The sequence below is a fragment of the Dermacentor silvarum genome, chromosome 11 (assembly GCF_013339745.2).
Source record: "Dermacentor silvarum isolate Dsil-2018 chromosome 11, BIME_Dsil_1.4, whole genome shotgun sequence".
Taxonomy (NCBI): Eukaryota; Metazoa; Arthropoda; class Arachnida; order Ixodida; family Ixodidae; genus Dermacentor; species Dermacentor silvarum.
Genome location: NC_051164.1, coordinates 86997467 through 87015429, shown reverse-complemented (window position 1 = coordinate 87015429; position 17963 = coordinate 86997467). Strand labels below are relative to the sequence as shown.

The 17963-nt window shown below is 48.0% G+C and overlaps 1 protein-coding gene across 1 annotated transcript in view; it reads right to left on the bottom strand.

The window, feature by feature from the left end:
- LOC119433726 (uncharacterized) overlaps positions 1 to 17963 on the bottom strand; it is a 133147-nt gene that overhangs the window by 11058 nt on the left and 104126 nt on the right. Inside the window, exons 8-9 of the mRNA XM_037700982.2 lie at positions 5322 to 5926; positions 135 to 260 (exon numbers count right to left, since the gene is read on the bottom strand). Coding sequence (XP_037556910.1) covers positions 135 to 260; positions 5322 to 5926 — 731 coding nt within the window. The remainder of the gene's footprint in view (positions 1 to 134; positions 261 to 5321; positions 5927 to 17963) is intronic.

Here is a 17963-nt window from a genome sequence, read left to right as displayed (position 1 = left end):
AGGTCTCTAATCTCGAAAGCTTGGATTCTAATCGCGTCACTTTTATATTTTCTATCCCATGAAATATTCCTACTGCATACTCTTTCTTGCGCCACTGAGCAAAAGTTATCTTATGCAAGCACTGCTGTTGTCACCTTGGTCTCGTGTAGTTGTAGCCTTGCTCTGGAGGAATTTTGCGCGTCGCAGAAGGTCTTCCCTCTTGGCTTCGCAGGCGAGTCGTTCCTCCCGAAGAGTGTCCAGCTTTTTCTGTAGCCTCGCGACTGCGAAGAACGCAGCGCAAGCGAAAAATAGCAAAAGCAATGAAGCACTGCCTATCTGGAACCTCACTACTACCATCGTGTTACTGGCACTAACTTTTCCGACTTATTTTTCGGAAGTAGGTAACTTGAGATAGCGTATCTCAAAACTGGCAATGATATATGGTAAATGAGGCTAAACGGAAGTGTTTAGCCATAAATTGCTCCTAATTTACTCCGCTTGACCAAAGTTAGATAAAACGTTGAACCATTTGGAAACCTTCGAGAAAGGCGAAAGATGTTTTGACAGGGCGACCAATATTTTTCAAGGCGAAGTCCTGGCGCACCTTTTCCGGCGTTCGAACTCGAAACTTTCAACCTGGTTTTATGTTTGGCCTGTCGCTATGCATAATTAAAAAATTTGCTTCATAAAGCTGTATCTCTATGGCTTTCATAATCTTGTTTGTGTTCTTTAAGTTAATCAACTTATTACAGTTACTCTTACTGAACCTAACGCTACTTCACAGTTCTAAAGAAAGCATTAATGTCTTCTAAGGATACGAGCGGGAAGACTTTGCAAACAGCTTCGATGAAATTGGTTGTTAAATAATAGCCGTTTTCACGGCATGCGCGCTTGCGTACACGAGTAAAGACACTATCACACGCACACACACACACAAGAAGGAAGATATAGTGAGAGAGAGAGACAGACAGGAGAGAGTGATAAAGAGAGTGGGAGTGTGACCTGAACGAAGGCGTGCGAGCTGCGCTTCCAAGGGGCTCTCTTACTCTCAAGGAGTCCGTGTTCCTCCATGTTTACACTGCGGCTATGCCTGCCAAGCAGCCTGCTGGCATTGCCCGGATGATGCTGCTCTGGCGTCGTCAGCGCAGTTCTCGACGCCGCCACGGACGCCTGGTGGATGTGCTCACCGTCGGAGCGGACCCTGCGCACGCCTCCGGTCCCGGCAATCGCAGGATGTTCCTTCGCTTTTCGTTTCGTCGCCGGTGGCTTGAACCTCGACGGCAGCACGCTGACGCCCTTCGGAGCCCTGATTTTCGGCGCTTTCGCAGCTTCCGCGTTCCTCGAAGCCTTGGGTTGTGGGCCCCGGATTTGCGGCCTGTGCGTGACGGGCAGCGGTACTTCGGTGACCGTACCGCGGCTCCCGCGGCCGCTGCTCGAAGAAGTCGCGTCGACCGCGCCGTCGCCTTCTCCGTTCTCTTCTTCCGGTCTTGCTGGGAGCCCCTCGTCGCGGGCGGCTCGTCCGCTAGGATGCCTTCGTCGAGGTTCTCTCCCTCTCGGAGGAGGTCTTTGGGCGACGTCAACTCAGCCCTGCTCGTGGCGGGCGAAGGAGTGCTGGTGCACGTACCATCGGCGAACGCACTGTCCTCCTCAGTACGCGACGTGTCTGCATCAGTGGTTGGTGAAGCGCGGTCCGTGGTAGCAATGTGTATATCTGTTTCCGTTTCCTCGGCAACGCTATTTGGGTCTGCGGATTTTACGGCGTCTTTGGCATTGGCGTCGGTTTGATTAACATCATTTGTACTGTCGCGAAGCTCTTTTGCGTTCGCCTGTTCTTCTTCCACATTATTGGCATCAGATTTTTCAGTTTGTTCCGTACTTTCCCCACTGTCTGTAGACATTGCGGTTTCCTCTAGTTCAGCATTCCCCTCAGAGATGTCAGCTTCCTCTATATCACCTCTCGTGCCAGTGGTTTCTGCAGCTGTTTCTTGTTCGACGTTCACTTCGAAGACATCGGCTGACTCCCGCGTGTCGCCGTCTCCAGCTTTCTCGCCACCCATGTTAGGCGCCACGACATCGGTCTCACTTTCCTGCTGCTCTTGTTCGGGCACTTCTGTTCCCTCTATTTCGTGACCCTCTTCACGCGGGTGATGCCTAAGCGAATCACTGTGGTCTTCGTTATCACCGCTTTTGTCCTCAAGGTGCATGTCACCTTGTCCCTCTTCATCGCCATTTTCTTCGCCGGCAGCGAGGATTGGTTCCGCGTTGCCTTCTTCAGTCTCAACGATCGGCGCTGAATCTGGAGAGACAGGGTCCTCACTGCTACGACTGTGATTCTTTTGTTTCTTCGCCTCGTTATCTGTGGCCGATACCTCTTGTGTAGTCCCTGCAGGGTGCAATGTTTCCAAGGCTGTTGCTTCGCGATTGTTCAGCGTATCTGATACATCTCCCTGTTCTAAGTTGCCGTCACGGATTGGTTCGTGCGCAAACACCTCTTCCGCGTTCTCTTGATTCGCACCTTGTTCAGAAGTGTGTGCTCCCGTTCTAGGTGTCTGTATTTCTTCGTTAAGCTTTTCATTGTTACTATCGTTATCTGCTGCGTCTCGAGAGCCAATATCGGCGCTAGTATTTGTCACCTGCGCTTCATCCCTCGGCACAACATCCAGCTCAACTGCGTCTGGCTCACTATTGCTGTCTCGCTCATCTTTTTCCTTTGTTTCTGTATGTAAGCTTCCGTCTTGAGTTTTTTCCCCGTTGTCTGCTTTTGCATCATTTTCTAAGGCTTTCTCGTTTGACAGAGGCTCTTCCTTTGTTTCTGTGTGTGTGGCTTCGTCCTTCCCATCATCCACGTCTTCAACAGGCGGAGACGTCTCGGCTGCAGGTTCAGTCGCGTAATTTTCGACACCGTTCGTTTTTTCGTTCTTTTCGCTAAGAGTCGTGGGCTCGATTGTTGTAGCCTCGTGCGCGATATAGTCGTTTGCTTCTTCATGTGGCGATACTTCAACTTCGCTTCCAGCGACCTCGTTTCCGATCGCATTTTCGTCGTTTTCGTTTGACATCGTAGCATATTCGCTCGTTTCTGCATTTAGCACCGGTGCTTCATTCGAATCATTTTGACCGGCATCCGGAAGGCCGTTGATTTTCTCCTCGCTTATTTGATCACGCTCTTTCCCACTTGCTTTCCTCGTCAGCGTCGCTAGTGGCGTTAGCGATATCATTCTCCTCACGACGCACTTCCCGTGATTCTAGCGCAGCATCACTGCTCCCATTGTTAACGTCTTCAATCAATACACCTTCCATATCATCCCCATGTTCAACTTTTGCTTCTGGAGTGCCCGCCTGATTTTCCCCATCTTCGACGTCTGCGTGGTCGCCAGTTGGTCCTGAAGCGCCATCAACCATACGCTCGTTGTGGCTTTTATCGCCCTGAGAATAAGTTGCCTCTGCTGCTACACCTGTTCCTGGTCGAGTCCCAACCCCGGACACATTTCTGTCTGTGTCAAGTTCCGGCCGTCCTTCCACTGCATCGTCGACCTTTGTAACATTGCCGCATTCATTCTCAGCATGGCTATCAGCCTTATCAAGGACGTCCTGTGGTTCCTCGGATTTCTTGTCTACGATACCATTGACGGCATCGTTGCGGTCTCCATCTAACCGCTTACTGCCTTCCTCTGGTGTGTGTCCCCTTTCTTCAAGAGGAGCTTCACGTTCTATCGCGTTATTCTCATCACCTACCAATGTCTTGCCTTCATCGTTCGTGACAGCACTCCTGTCACCGTTTGTTTCCCTGGTCTCAATTTCTTGATCTTTGTGAATGGATTTGTGCGCGTCGTCCCCTTCGATTTCTTTAATTGCTTCTGTTTCATTCGGACTGTGGACGGTATCCTTCTGGTCGTCACTGCCACGGGCCTCTTTTTTTTCTTCTTGGGCGTGGATTTCGTGCAAGTCGCCTGGTTCGGTCACCATGTCTTCCGGATTGGGATCTGTGGTGTCTACATGACATTTAGTTTTGTCAAACTTATCAGGTGCTGCCGTAACACGCCCCTGGACTTCGTCACCTTCCGCTTGCTTCTGGTCAGGTGTGCCTGTTGACTGTCCGACTTCATTTGGTTCAACTTCGTGTTCGGGTTCGTCGGCTACAGCTGGCTTATCAGCCGCGTTCTGGCCCGATATGCCATCTTGTTCTCCACTGGTGGCACTTTCATTGCTAGATTTTGTCTTGCCTGCGTCGTCTTCCGTCACTGGCTTCACCACATCATTGTCTACTTCACTCTGTTCGGCACTTCTGATTTTCTCCATTAGCTCGGGCGCATTAGCCGAGCTTTGCAACTCTGCCACGGAAGGCTTGATTTCGTCGCCGTCTACGCCGCTATCCAAAGCAGGATCAGGAACTTCGCTCAGAGCGGAAGCGCGCTCAACTTTGTTTTCGTCAACAGAACCTTCATCATCCGCAGAAATATTCCCGTCAATGCCGTTCCCGGGGTCCTCGATGTCTCGTTCTTTGTCTAATCTGTCGAGTTCAATTTCAGACCGTTCGGCTCCACCGTGGTCTTCTAACGACGGATTGTCTTGACTAATCCCTGCGCTATCGGCTAGGCTACTCGCGTCCGCGTCCGTAGTGTCCGCACCCTTGTCACCCCTTACGTGTCCCATGTCGCCTAGCAAGCTGCCGCGAGTATCACTTTTGCTCAACGACTTGTTACTCCTGGACCGGCGCCGTACGCCACTGCCACCGCCTCCACCTTTGGATGAGGATCCACGTTCCTTCACGCCCTTGCCGGAAGCTCCGGCCACTCCCCCCGTCTGCGTTCCTGCCTCGCCCAGTTCAGTCACGTACACTTCAACGTCGAAGGTCCGTTCTCTCTTCGGCTTCTTTGCTGCCGCCGCCGCGGCAGCGTCGCTCTTTCTGTAGCTTTCGACCACCGTGCGCGCTGTGTCGACATTGTTCACCGCCTTCCTGGACACCCTCCTGGACGCGTCGCGTTCGCCACGGTCGTCTCGAATCCTCTCGCCACCTCGCTTCACGTACTCCCTGATCTCCGACACCTCGGACTCAGCTTCGGCCGTTCCGGCCTCAGCCGCAGGCCTGCCTGGAATCAGCCGCACTTTGGCGACTTGCACCGTGACTCCCGAAGACTGGCCCCGCGACTGCTTGCGGCTCCTCGCGCCGGTAACTTTTTCGGGAACGCTCATTGCAGTCGGCGGTGACGCCTTCGCACCACCGGCTGCCGCCGGTTTTCTGCTTGCACCACCTCTAGTCGCTGCTGGCGCCCGCGTGGACGGCTGCTGCTGCTTTTGTAGCTGCTTCTGGAGTTGGGGTTGTCCTACGCTGTTGGGGTACTTACTCCTTCGGGATGCTCGGTCGCCACCACCAGTTGCCTTCCACGTGCGCTGGCTCGATGGCGCGGTGATGACGTCACCTGCCTTACCTACGGGCGCGACTGAAGTCGCCTGCGCGACCTCGCTCTCTTCGTGCTCTTCTTCCTCGGTCACTTCCAAACGGTAGGGACCTTCCTCGCGGAAGTAGTCACGCGACTCGCCTTCCGGTTCCGCCTCCTCGCGCCCCCCGTACCCGTCCTCAACCTTTGTCTCTTCCTCGTCGCGACCCCCGTCGGCTTCGGACGCGGCCCTAGCGGCCTCTGCTGTCGAACGCGACGCCTCAACGCGGTCGCCGCCGCCGGCGCGCGCTTCCTGGTCCGAGGATGCCTCCTCCGCACTACTGCTGCCGCCGGCGCGGTCCCGCGCAGCTTCTGCCGCGTCTACTGCCGCTTTTGCTTCAACTTCCGGTTTGGTGTCGGCTTCCTGCTCGGTTTCCTCGCGGTCTGCGGATACGGCGGTGCTCGAGCGGCGCGAATCGGCTTCGCGACTGGGCCTCCGCCGAGGTCGTCGTTCGCTCTCCCCTTCGAAATCTTGCGAGAGTGCCTCTTCACTCTGTGCTCGTGATTTCAATCTGCAAGAAGACGACAACGAATTACAGTCAAAACGTATTGTCGAGCTTGTTGGTTTGTCGTGGCTCGCGAACGGTTCCAGAGAACACAAAGGGGCAAGCAAGGAGACATCAATACGATCCCGAGGCACCTTGTAATCGTCTTGTTGTCCCCTTGCTTGTCCGTCATGTTCTCTGGCGTGGCTTGCAAAACATACCACGCATTCACTCACATTGGTACCACAAAAATAAACCTTAGACTTCACTGCAGCCTAAATCTACGTAATTCGAAGCGTTTAAGGTGTGATATAGGATTGTTCTTATAAATCATAACTGTTTTGCAGCGAACGGTCAATACTTTTGCGACCGGTTGCGAACTGGTGCGGAGTGCAGCAAAGGGGGGTATTTGTTGTTGTTGTAATACACAGTTGGCGTCAAAGAAGTTCATCGAAGCGCTGCACATCAGCCTACATCTTTAGACAGCACTATCTTCGGGATAAGCCTAGGAAAACGGCCAGATAATCGTTACAGAAAACTAGGTGGTACTCATCAAGAATGCTTCGCATACTAAGTATTCTTTTTTTCTTGCAAAGTATGCGCCGTGACTGCAATTTCCTTCAATGGCTTTGAAAAAAGAGTCCTATGCAGTGACTAGACTTGGTTTCGCAGTGAGTACAGGCTACTGCTAGCAAGAACGAGCCATAAGCGTAAATTCTCTACGAATTAACGTGCGCCTACGCCACCTGTTCCTCCACGTCAGAGCGTCCTCTCTTTTCTCTCAAGCACAGTCGCCAGACCAACCTCGAGCTCCTGAGCACGTCTTTCAACACCCATCGCAGTGCAGCATGATTACGAAACGGAGTATAGAGTTTACGTATTCTTAGAACCAGTCACTGCTTGCGAACACAACACCGTCACCATGGTTCACACACGATCAGCCTGTGGTACATGCACTGTAACCCTTTTGGGAACACATGATACGTTCTTTTTCTAAAGATCAGAACGAATGCAAGATAAAGTATGCAGTGAGTATTTTTTTATGAATCTAAGCGAGCCAAAATGACGATAAGACAGGAAGGAATGGACATAATGATGCTCATGATGCAAACACATCTTAGGGCGTGTCATAGAATGACGAAACTTTCTGTTAGGCACGAACGTCACAACGCGTCAAAACAACGGCAAAAGACAACAAGCGATATTAGATGAAACTTCGGTATGTTTCAGCTGTCGTTAAAAAATGTACATCAGCTTAGCTGAAGCAGTGCTTCGGCAAGACAGCTTTGTTCCGACGTTGTAGCGTTAGAACCCGCCACACATAACTCGCCTAAACTTCAGGTGACGCATAACTGTTACATAACGAGCATCGTAAAAATGCCGCATTCGGGAGCTGCATATGCGTACATGACTCATGTATTATGCAAGACCCCATGTGAACGCCAGTACGGATTTCTGGATTCAGATTTGAAAAGGTGTTGTACGGCCTCTTCATTTCTCCTGTTTCCTTTACTGATCGTCGTCCTCGTCATTGTTGTTATTGCGCATCGATATAGATAGTATTGAAGATCATGCTTAGAGCATGATTCTTAATCGGCTGCGCCATATTAAGCCTACTCGGAATTAGTCACATAGCCACACAATTATTAATCGGAAGCCTGTTATCACATGGTATCAGCCTGTTATATTGTCTACGGCAGTGATAATTTCGTCAGGTTGAGGTGTATGCGTGGGCTCGTCGGACCGCGAAGCAACAGTACGAAAAGCTGGGAACAGGCTAACGGTAAGTAAAATAAGTTTGCAACACCCTTACGCATAGGCCTCCGCATGGGAGATTTGTTCACGAGAAGAGGGTAGAGTTCGTATAATCATTGAGGAACATGACTCTCACGTGGAAGCGGCTATAGTTACGCGGTTATGGCCGTAAGTAGACTACTGAGCGCCTATTAAGACACTGATTTCCTGCAGACTGCCGAAGTCTTCCTCTCTGAACTCCCCTAAGCCGCACGGACGACAGACCACTCGCAGAGCTATGGTATCGGGACCGTGGTTTCGAACGTCACCCACACTGGAAGCTACTACAGCCCTGCTGCCTTTCGTAAAGGCGACTGGAGTTGGAATGTGAGACCGCCTTTTCAATTCGCAGTAAATGCAGCATTGCCATCTGCACGCGCCACCAAATAATTTCTTTACAACTTTGACATTTTGCTTCCTCCCTCCCAAGTCACTCACTCACTCACTCACTCACTCACTCACTCACTCACTCACTCACTCACTCACTCACTCACTCACTCACTCACTCACTCACTCACTCACTCACTCACTCACTCACTCACTCACTCACTCACTGACAGCCACATAGGAGTTCTACTTCTTTTTATTTATTTTTTGTTCAAGTACCCTAAAGGCACATACGGGCGCTACATAGGGGTGTTACAATAAACAGTTATATTTACAGTGCACGGATTCAAACAGATAATGCGTATTAAAATTAAAACAAGAACACAAGCGAAAAAAAAAAAGCAGTAAAAGCAGTACAACGACACATCCTAAACCTTGAAGACCCATATGCTCATTAAAATGTGTGTGACAAAAAATTAAGGTTTCTTCGACTGTGTAATTAAATGGAAATGCTTGTTAAAATAGGTACACGTTCCAACAGATACTGTATGTTACAAACAAAGAAGAACACAACCAGAAAGAGAGTTAAGCAGTACAATGAATCCGTTGCTAACCTAAAACAAAGCCATGTGCGCACGGAACACCAAAATAAGGTGGAAAAAAAAGTGAAACAAGAAAAGGAGCACAAGAACACACTGACGTCTTGGATGAGTGATCAAGAGCATCCTACGTTTTTCTGTTAAAATGGTGTTTTAGTTTTGCTAGGAATTCGTCATGACTTAGAGCGGATACGATTTCATTTGGTAACATGTTCTAGTGATATATCGCGAGAAAGAGGAGCGAGTGACTGAAGAAGCTATTGCGCATAAGAACGGGCTGCACCTTAATGGGATGATCAAGGCCCGGGAAGATACGATGGGCGGGCCTGTTGTGGCATGCGCTGAAAGATGGCCTGCAGTGATAAAGCTTGGGAAAATGGGAAAGAAGTCCTATCAGTCTTCGATTTTCAAGTGAGGGCAGCTTTAGGGATATTTTAATGTTAGTGATACTAGACGTTCGAGAGTAGTTTCTCGTAATGAAGCGGGCTGCTCTGTTTTGAACTGACTCGAACTTTTTCATCACGTACGACTGATGGGGGTTCCAAACGAAAGACGCGTTCTCCGCTTTTGAACGAACCAGTATCGTTTAGGTTGATTATATAGTAGATTGTTTGCCGAATATAAGTTACGCCTGATGTAGCCAAGGGTTCTGCACGCGCTGCTAGTAGTCGCATCGATGTGTTAAATCCATGAAACGTTTGAAGATAGATGAATTCCAAAGTGTTTTATTGTGTGCACATTTGCAATAATAATGCCGTTCATCGAGTAGTGGGTAAGCATGGCGTTAGTGGCTCTAGTGAAAGATATCGCCTCCACTGTTCCACTACACCAGTCGGTAATCTCGCGAGATCAGATTGCAAAGTGTCAGTGTCAGAAGGGTTAAGTATTCGTCTATAAATTACGTAGTCATCTGCAAATAGCTTAATTACGTGTTTAATATTATTGCTGAGGTCGTTGACGTGAAGCAGAAATAAAATCGGTCCCAAAACAGTGCCCTGCGGCACCCGGATTTCACTAGTGATCGCGGAGAAGGATATTCATTAGCATTTAGGAATTGGTGCCGGTTAGCTGAAAAGTTAATAATCAAATTCGTAGTCCTGCTATTTATATTAAAACAGCGAAGTTTCATTAATAAATGGTTATGAGCTACCTTGACGAAAGCCTCCGAAAATCAATAAATATGGCGCCTATTAGGGGCGAACGAAGCTCCTTAGGGTCGAGCCTTGTCCCTCGTCACGCTGTGGTAGCCATGCTCGCCGCTCCCGCTAGAGGCGCAGCTGTGCTCTTTCTCTTTCTCTCTCGTTCCCGACGCGCTCTCTCTCTCTCTCGTCCGTAGCTAGGGGCGCTGCGGTGCACAAGAGCGTTCGTTCCCGACGCGTGCTCTCTCTCTCTCTCGTCCATAGCTAGGGGCGCTGCGGTGCACAAGAGCGTTCCTTCCCGACACGCACTCTCTTTCTCTCTCGTCCGTAGCTCTGGTTTACCCGAATGCGTTCTTTTCTCTTTATCTTTCTCTTTCTCTCTCGTTCCCGACACGCGCTATCTCTCTCTCTCATCCGTTGCTAGGGGCGCTGCAGTGCACAAGGGCGTTCATTCCCGACGCTCTCTCTCTCGTCCGTAGCTAGGGGCGCTGCGGTGCACAAGAGCGTTCATTCCCGACGCGCGCTCTTTCTCTCTCGTCCGTAGCTCTGGTTTACCCGAATGATCCCCCGGTGCTTCGCCCACTCATCATCGCTCACGTCATGGATATGCGGTGATTTTTTTTTTGTGATGAGTCGTTAATAGCAGGGTATAGGTCGGAGTCTAGCCCGAATAACTGCGTCTCGCATGAGCGACCCTTTTGGAACCCATGTTGGTTAATCAAGACACGATTGTGCTTCGTTAGGTATTTCATAATTGCAGATGATATAACGTGTTGTAATAGTTCACATGGTACACTGGTCAGTGAAATGGGTCAGTGAAATGGGAAAAGAGACACATGATGGGTCACCAGAGTGAAATATTGCAATATTCAACAATGAATAGATTGTTGAAAAAGACAGACGAAAATGCAAGATATCACTGTTTTAGCTATTTTTAGCAGTTTTGGGCAGATTCCGTCTGAGCCTGGAGCCGAGCTGTTAGAAAGGCGATCAATAGCAGCTTTTGCGCCCTTTTAAGTGATTATGATATCATTCTTGATGGAGGTAGTAGAATCAAAGTCAATATTAGCGGTAACAGGAAGTTCACTTGTAAAAACAGAACAAAAGAAAGAATTTCATGCAGTAGCGACCTCTGATGGTGGAAGGAACTCATTCTCTTTCATGATGGATATGAAACATGATGACGACGGTATGGGGTTTATTATTTTTCATAATTTTTTTCTGTGTTGTTGGCTAACATGCTGGAAATATCATGGTTAAAAATTTGTCTTTAGCTGCTTCAATTTCGATTTTGCATAAATGTAATTGTTCCCGATAGCACGCACTTCCAGGCATCATCAGATGTCGACAGTTTAGGTTTTGAGTAAGTAGGGTGAATCATGTGCTTGTAGAGGTATTTGTATTTGTGGAATGTACTGTTCTTGGACGACAAACTGTACTGTCGACAAACATGTACTGGACGACAAACAATCGTTCAGTTATCATTGATATCACAATAATGCATGCCGCTGAAGAATTCTACACAAAAAGGCTTGAGCTTACTGGTGATCATTTCAACATTTGCTCGCGCATAATCATAAATTCTTTTCTTTTCTTGCGCACTTCTTTACGCTTTAGTTCGTATTCACAATGGAGGACGTTGTGGTCACTGATGCAATCTAACACTCGAATAGACACGTTGACGGGTTCAGTGGTAAGCATTAGGTCCAAGACAGCAATCCCCCGTGTTGGCAAGGAGACTATTTGGCTTAATCCGTAAGAGAAAATGACGTCAGAAAAATTCTTACATTCAGCTTTCTCTGGGCTACCTGTGGATGTGCCCGTCCGCCACTTAATTCCAGGGTAATTAAAGTCGCCCGCCAGAATCATAGGTGAGCCAGGAAATCCGTCACGCACAAAAGTTAACAATTCGTGTAGGAATTTAATGAATGTGTCTTTTGAGTCTGGCGGATGGTAACGAACCCCAACAGAACAGGTTACACATGAAAGCTGAAGCATGCCCCACAAAATTTTATTACACAACCCGTCTGAAGTAGGTGCGCTTGGAATTTTTCTTACTGCAATTATACCACCGCCTCATTTTTCTACTCTGTCTTTTCGAAACGAAATAAACTCTTTAGAAAAAGACAATTCATTGACGGACACATCGCACGACAGCCTTGTCTCTGTTCCCTGTATGATATCAGCAGAGCAGCAGTCGACAAACGCACAAAGGTGATCTTGTTTTCTGGAAGCACTTCTATTGCCACAATAATTGACAGCTTTTTGTCTTGAGGTGCGACGAGACGTTAGTTTCCTCACGCGGGAGCCTCGTTACCCATTGTGAGCTTATCAAACTGTAGCTTAAATTTCTCCTTCTGCAGTCGTCTTGCGCGCGCGCGAAATCGCGGCGCGTTTTCCTCATTAGTTGCATTCGCGGTAAAAAATCTTCCTCAATCCAGACTCGGGGGGTTTCCAGGTCTTTTAGTTTGAAATCGCTTTTCAGGACGTTGTTTTTATCTTCGAAGTACAGATATTTAATCACAAACAGGCCGAGTGCGATCAGGTTTACGTTGACCGACTCGATGGGATCGCTCCAATTCACTTGATTGAATACCCAGGTTTGTCGTGACAAATTCAGAAGCAAATTTCTTCCTGTCGCTCCACTTTTCAGCCGTCTGTTTTCAGGAGCACCTTTGAATACGAGATTATTTCGCCTCACTCAATTAATCAGGTCATCCACTACGAGGCTTGCTTCTTGTGTCTGTTTCCATTTGGATGGTGTTCAACTGCACTTGAGCGTTATTAGCTGCGCATTTCGTTTGTTGCCTTCAATGCCACACGTTGCTTTTGTCCATTTACTTGGTAGCCTGTCTCCTGCCTGTTGCTCTGTACACATCAGCTTTCCTCCGCTTTACGTAAATACGAACTGACAGATTGAGAAGAATTGCATCGGACGTTCCGAGAAAAGCCCCGCTCGCTGTCTCCTCCTCTCTTTCACCACCCGCGACTGGTACAGACGGCGTCGTTCGTGAATAGCCTCAGACAACCGCGAAAAGTACAACGCCGTGGAAACACGCCATTGACAATTCGCGAAGGCTCCTTCGAGAGACAACCTTCCTTTGCAATTCAACGCCGCCTCTTTGAGTCCGAGACTTGAGCAATTCGCCGCTATCTCTGCGCCCGTACTGCCCCCTGTCTTGACAACGAGGGAGAAACGAAAACAAATAAACATCTACATGGCAGGGGGCTGTGGACCAGCGCGGTCATGTTCTTGTTTAGTCTGGGCTCTGTGATAACAAGACACTTCCATCTTTTCTTATTTATTCCTTCCCCCTGTTTTCGCAGTTCCCTTTCTCGGTCTATTCGTTGTGGAAATCAGGAACGATACGTTGCTAGGACTCGTCACGCTTGCTTCATGGTAACTTCGAGTTCAGCGCGTCCGATCCTCATATCCGCAACAATGGGCCTATTGCAAGTCCAGGTCCCCGGCCATCACAATACTGCGTGTTTATTTTGTTTTCACCGATTTGGTTCTCTGTTGTTTTCAAAGGGCAAAGTCTAAACACGGAAGTGAAATGAGACTATTAGACTAACAAATACTTTTTCCACAGGATTGATTGATACTGACCACGGTTTGTAGAGGCATTAGTTGACTTGGCCCAGGAATGTACCAATATCGCGATATAATGAACGCATCGCCGCCGTAAGCACATCAAGTGAGACGTTATCTTAAATGAAATTTTTTGTTTGATGGTGCGACGCTGTCATGCCTGTTCATTAGCTGCTCTAAGATGAGCGCAATGTTGAAGACCAGGGCTGAAGACTAAGAAAGACAAAAGCGGCACCGTGTCTGTCTTTCTAGCATCCTCGTGTTCCACGCTTTTCTCATTTTAGGCCATGAACAAATAACTCATAGCTTCAGCCCTTCTGGGCTTCATCTTATAACTAAGTCGTGTCTGACACGAAAATAACTTCTTTATATCCAATTTTGCCAGCATATATTCGCTGCATGCCGATATCGGCGAGAAACATTTTCGAATTACTTCGTTATCTCCGACAACTTCCCATATCCGTGTTCGGTATATCGATATTGCGATTGTAGGAAGGTTGCGACTGTACTGCTCGTTTGGAAATATTTTTTGATAGCAGCTGTGTTATAGAAAAGTTACGACTACCATCCTTCCAGAAATTGGTTCGTGCGTAGGATTTGCTCCTTTCTTGCGCGTGCGTGATCTTTCCTTTCACGTCGTCTCGTGCACGCAGCGAGTGCTGCAAATAGCGGGGATGACGTCTTTGTTTGTCCGTTGAGAGTGTTTCGCTTTCCTTTTTTGCCCGCTTCTGTACTAAAAAACGTCAGGATCCTACTGACTTTATCTGTTTGCGACTTTAAGCTCAGCTTCTGTTGTCCAGTAAGAGCATAAATTTCCAAGTTGTGAAATGAAGCACGACTCTCAATGTCTTCTTCCATTTCCGGCTTCTTGCAATGTATCTGCAGTCTCATTATGTTGTGTAACTGTGTGTCACGCAACAGAGCGCAGGTCGGACGCGGTGCACGCACGCACGCACGCACGCACGCACGCACGCACGCACGCACGCACGCACGCACGCACGCACGCACGCACGCGCGCGCGCGCGCGCGCGCGCACACACACACACACACACACACACACACACACACACACACACACACACACACACACACACACACACACACACACACACACACACACACACACACACACACACACACACACACACACACACACACACACACACACACACACACACACACACACACACACACACACACACACACACACACACACACACTCAACACACACAACGACAGTAGCATCTTTGGAAAGGATTAGGGAACTGGGAGATGGAAAAGGGTGCGATTGTCGAAGGAGGTCGAAAGATAAGGCCCGAGGCACAGAGAGAAAGGGTGGGGGGGTTCGGAAAGCGACAGCAAGAATGCAGCCGAAATGACTGGGAAAAAACATGGTTGCCATGGGTTACAAAACAGCCCCACCCCTTCATGATCAGTTTCTCTCTTTTCCTTTCTGTTTTCTTTTTCTTTTTCACATCGCATCCGACTGCGTTGGGGTTTTTTGGATACCGGCAACCGCGCGGTGACCCAGACGCCACTCTGCGCGACCCAGCCGAGGGTCTCTTTGCTGTTTCCTCTTAGTTCCGCCGCGTTAGTCCATTTCTCTTTTGCCGCTAGGTTCGGGCTGCCGGACAGCTGAACAAGCGTGCTGCTGTTGCTGCTGCAGCACAGAGAACCGGGGAACGCCGAAGTGTAGAGGGGGATACATGTGAAACACTCGAGCAAACAGTCACTTCAAGAGCTAGAGAGGGAGGGAGAGTCATGCGAGCAGTAATGGCACAAACTGCGGGTGCTGCATGGTGTGCCGGTAAAAGAGCTCGTCGGCGCGGAAAAGCTCTCTTGGCGCAACGCGCAGCTCGAGTGTTAGCGCTCTTTTTTTTTTTTTTTCTCTCTCCCGTTCATTGTCTCGCACGATGCGCAATTGTTGCGATGAAGCCTCGTTGTGGTCTGCGAGTGCTTGGCATTCTCTGGCAAGCCGGATGTGCTTCTACCGCTGTGAGCGCGCCCAGCTTTCAGGCTTAAGGCGCGCCATATATTGTCTGTCTGTGTATATCGCGCGCGAATTGATGCATTGTTTGGCGCGTTTGAAGACCCCGCCGCTTTGGTACGATGCTGAAAGTTCGCGCTGCTGCTTGCTGCTTGGACTCGAGCACTCGAACGCTTCATCTCGCGTTCATCTTTTGGCGTTACTATAGAGTCACCGCACGCGTTGTGATAGTTACTTTGCCCAAGTTCACCACTGTCTTTGGGCTCTGCGCAAGACGTCATCCGCACGCGGCAGCTGTCTCATCAGTATGCAGCAAGCTGCGCTTCCTCAACTTTCTTTGAATTCTTTGTTTATCGACGGCAGCATTTGTTCTGGGAAACATTGCATTTTGCCTCTCTTCATGCATGTAAAATAGAATAGCGCCAAGAATCTGATGTCCATGCGAAAACAAAGCCATATATTACTGCTGTTCACAGATCGCATTGTGTGCGCTTGGTATCTACGCACAAATCTCTCTCTCTCTCTCTCTCTCTCTCTCTTTCTTTGTTTTTTTTAGACATACACTACACAGTGCGGTTCAATATTACTGCAGCTTTATTCTTTCGGTTTATTCTATAGGGTGCTTTATTTTAGCTGCACCAAATTTTTCATTATTGCCTGCGGGAGATAGCACAATTCAAATCCTTGATCTAAATTATTCGATGTGGCGGCCATTACTTCTACGAGATATCAATATGGTTAATTGAATAGTTAACATATTACACTAACCAACTTTTCATTACTTATTTTATGGAACGTATTTTAATCTACGAACTGTAGCTAGCGAGTTCACAACGTGTATCCACTTGGAAATAATTTTCTGGACTGCGCTAGTTTCAAGATATTAATTTTCAAAGTGTCAGACGTAATCTATTGGTGTTCCAGTTACTTTTGTGCTTCAATGCATAAAACAGCATTTTCTGGGTTGGAGTTTGGAACAATTCTGTCTTTTTAATGCGAAAGCATTATACAGTATGTCCCATGAGGCAGAAAATCCGGCTTGATCAAGGGATGGCACCAAAAATGGCCGACGGCGCAAGGACTAAAAACACGTCAAAAAATGCTCGGATTGACTTCAAATTTCTCACGGAGGTTTTTTGCAAACAAATTTAATTAATGGATTTAAAAATAACATTTTGTTCATTTGGGTCTGGGTGAGAATCGAACCCGGGCCGCCGAGGTGCGAGACTATGAGGCTTCCCCGAGGCCACGGTGGCTCATAGGGGTGGCTCAGCAACCTTCGGTTTGCAGATGACATTGTCCTATTGAGCAACAATGGAGAGGAATTACAACAAATGATTGAGGACCTTCATCGAGAAAGTGCAAGAATTGGGTTGAAGATGAATATGCAGAAGACAAAGATAATGTTCAATAGCCTGGCAAGGGAACAAGAATTCAGGATTGCCAGTCAGCCTCTAGAGTCTGTAAAGCAATATGTTTATCTAGGTCAACTACTCACAGGGGACCCTGATCATGAGAAAGAAATTTACAGAAGAATAAAATTGGGTTGGAGTGCATACGGCAGGCATTACCAAATCCTGACTGGGAGCTTACCACTGTCGTTGAAGAGAAAAGTGTACAATCATTACATTCTACCGGTGCTAACATATGGGGCAGAAACTTGGAGGTTAACAAAGAAGCTCGAGAACAAGTTAAGGACCGCACAAAGAGCGATGAAACGAAAAATGTTAGGCGTAACGTTAAGAGACAGGAAGAGAGCGATGTGGATCAGAGAACAAACTGGGATAGCCGATATTCTAGTGGAGATTAAGAGAAAGAAATGGAGCTGGGCAGGCCATGTAATGCGTAGGATGAATAACCGGTGGAGCATTAGAGTTACAGAAGGGATATCAAGAGAAGGGAAGCGCAGTGGAGGACGGAAGAAAATTAGGTGAGGTGATGAAATTAGGAAATTTGCAAGCGTAAGTTGGAATGAGCTAGCGCAAGACGGGGGTAATTGGAGAACGCGACATGGGCGAGGCCGTCGTCCTGCTGTGAACATAATAACGGGCTGATGGTGATGATCATAATAATAATAATAATAATAATTATTATTATTATTATTATTATTATTATTATTATTATTATTATTATTATTATTATTATTATTATTATTATTATTATTATTATTATTATTAATAACTGCCTCTGTGTCAGCACTGAGGCAGGGCTCCTCCAGTGGCGTAAATGAATCCCCACGCTTTGCTTTCAAGCGTGGTGATTATCTTGGTTTATATAATTCCTTGTCCACCACCGACTGGTCACTGGTTACCGACAAAAGCAATGTTAATGACCAAGTAGATCAGTTTACAGAGCTTGTTTTGAGCAGTATGCGCAAATACATTCCCCAGTACAGGCCTAGACGCTCTAGATATCCCCACTGGTTTTCGTCTGAACTCATAATTGCCCTAAAGCATAAAGATCGCGCACACCAAAAATCCAGAATTCCGTTGCCTAATGAGTACAGAGAAGAATTCCGTTTTTTTCGGGCTCTCTGTAAACGTCTCTATAAGCGGGATCAAGATTCATATATGGCATTCTTAGAAAAAAGCGCCTCCGACCGGCCGGCAGAATTTTGGAAGTATAT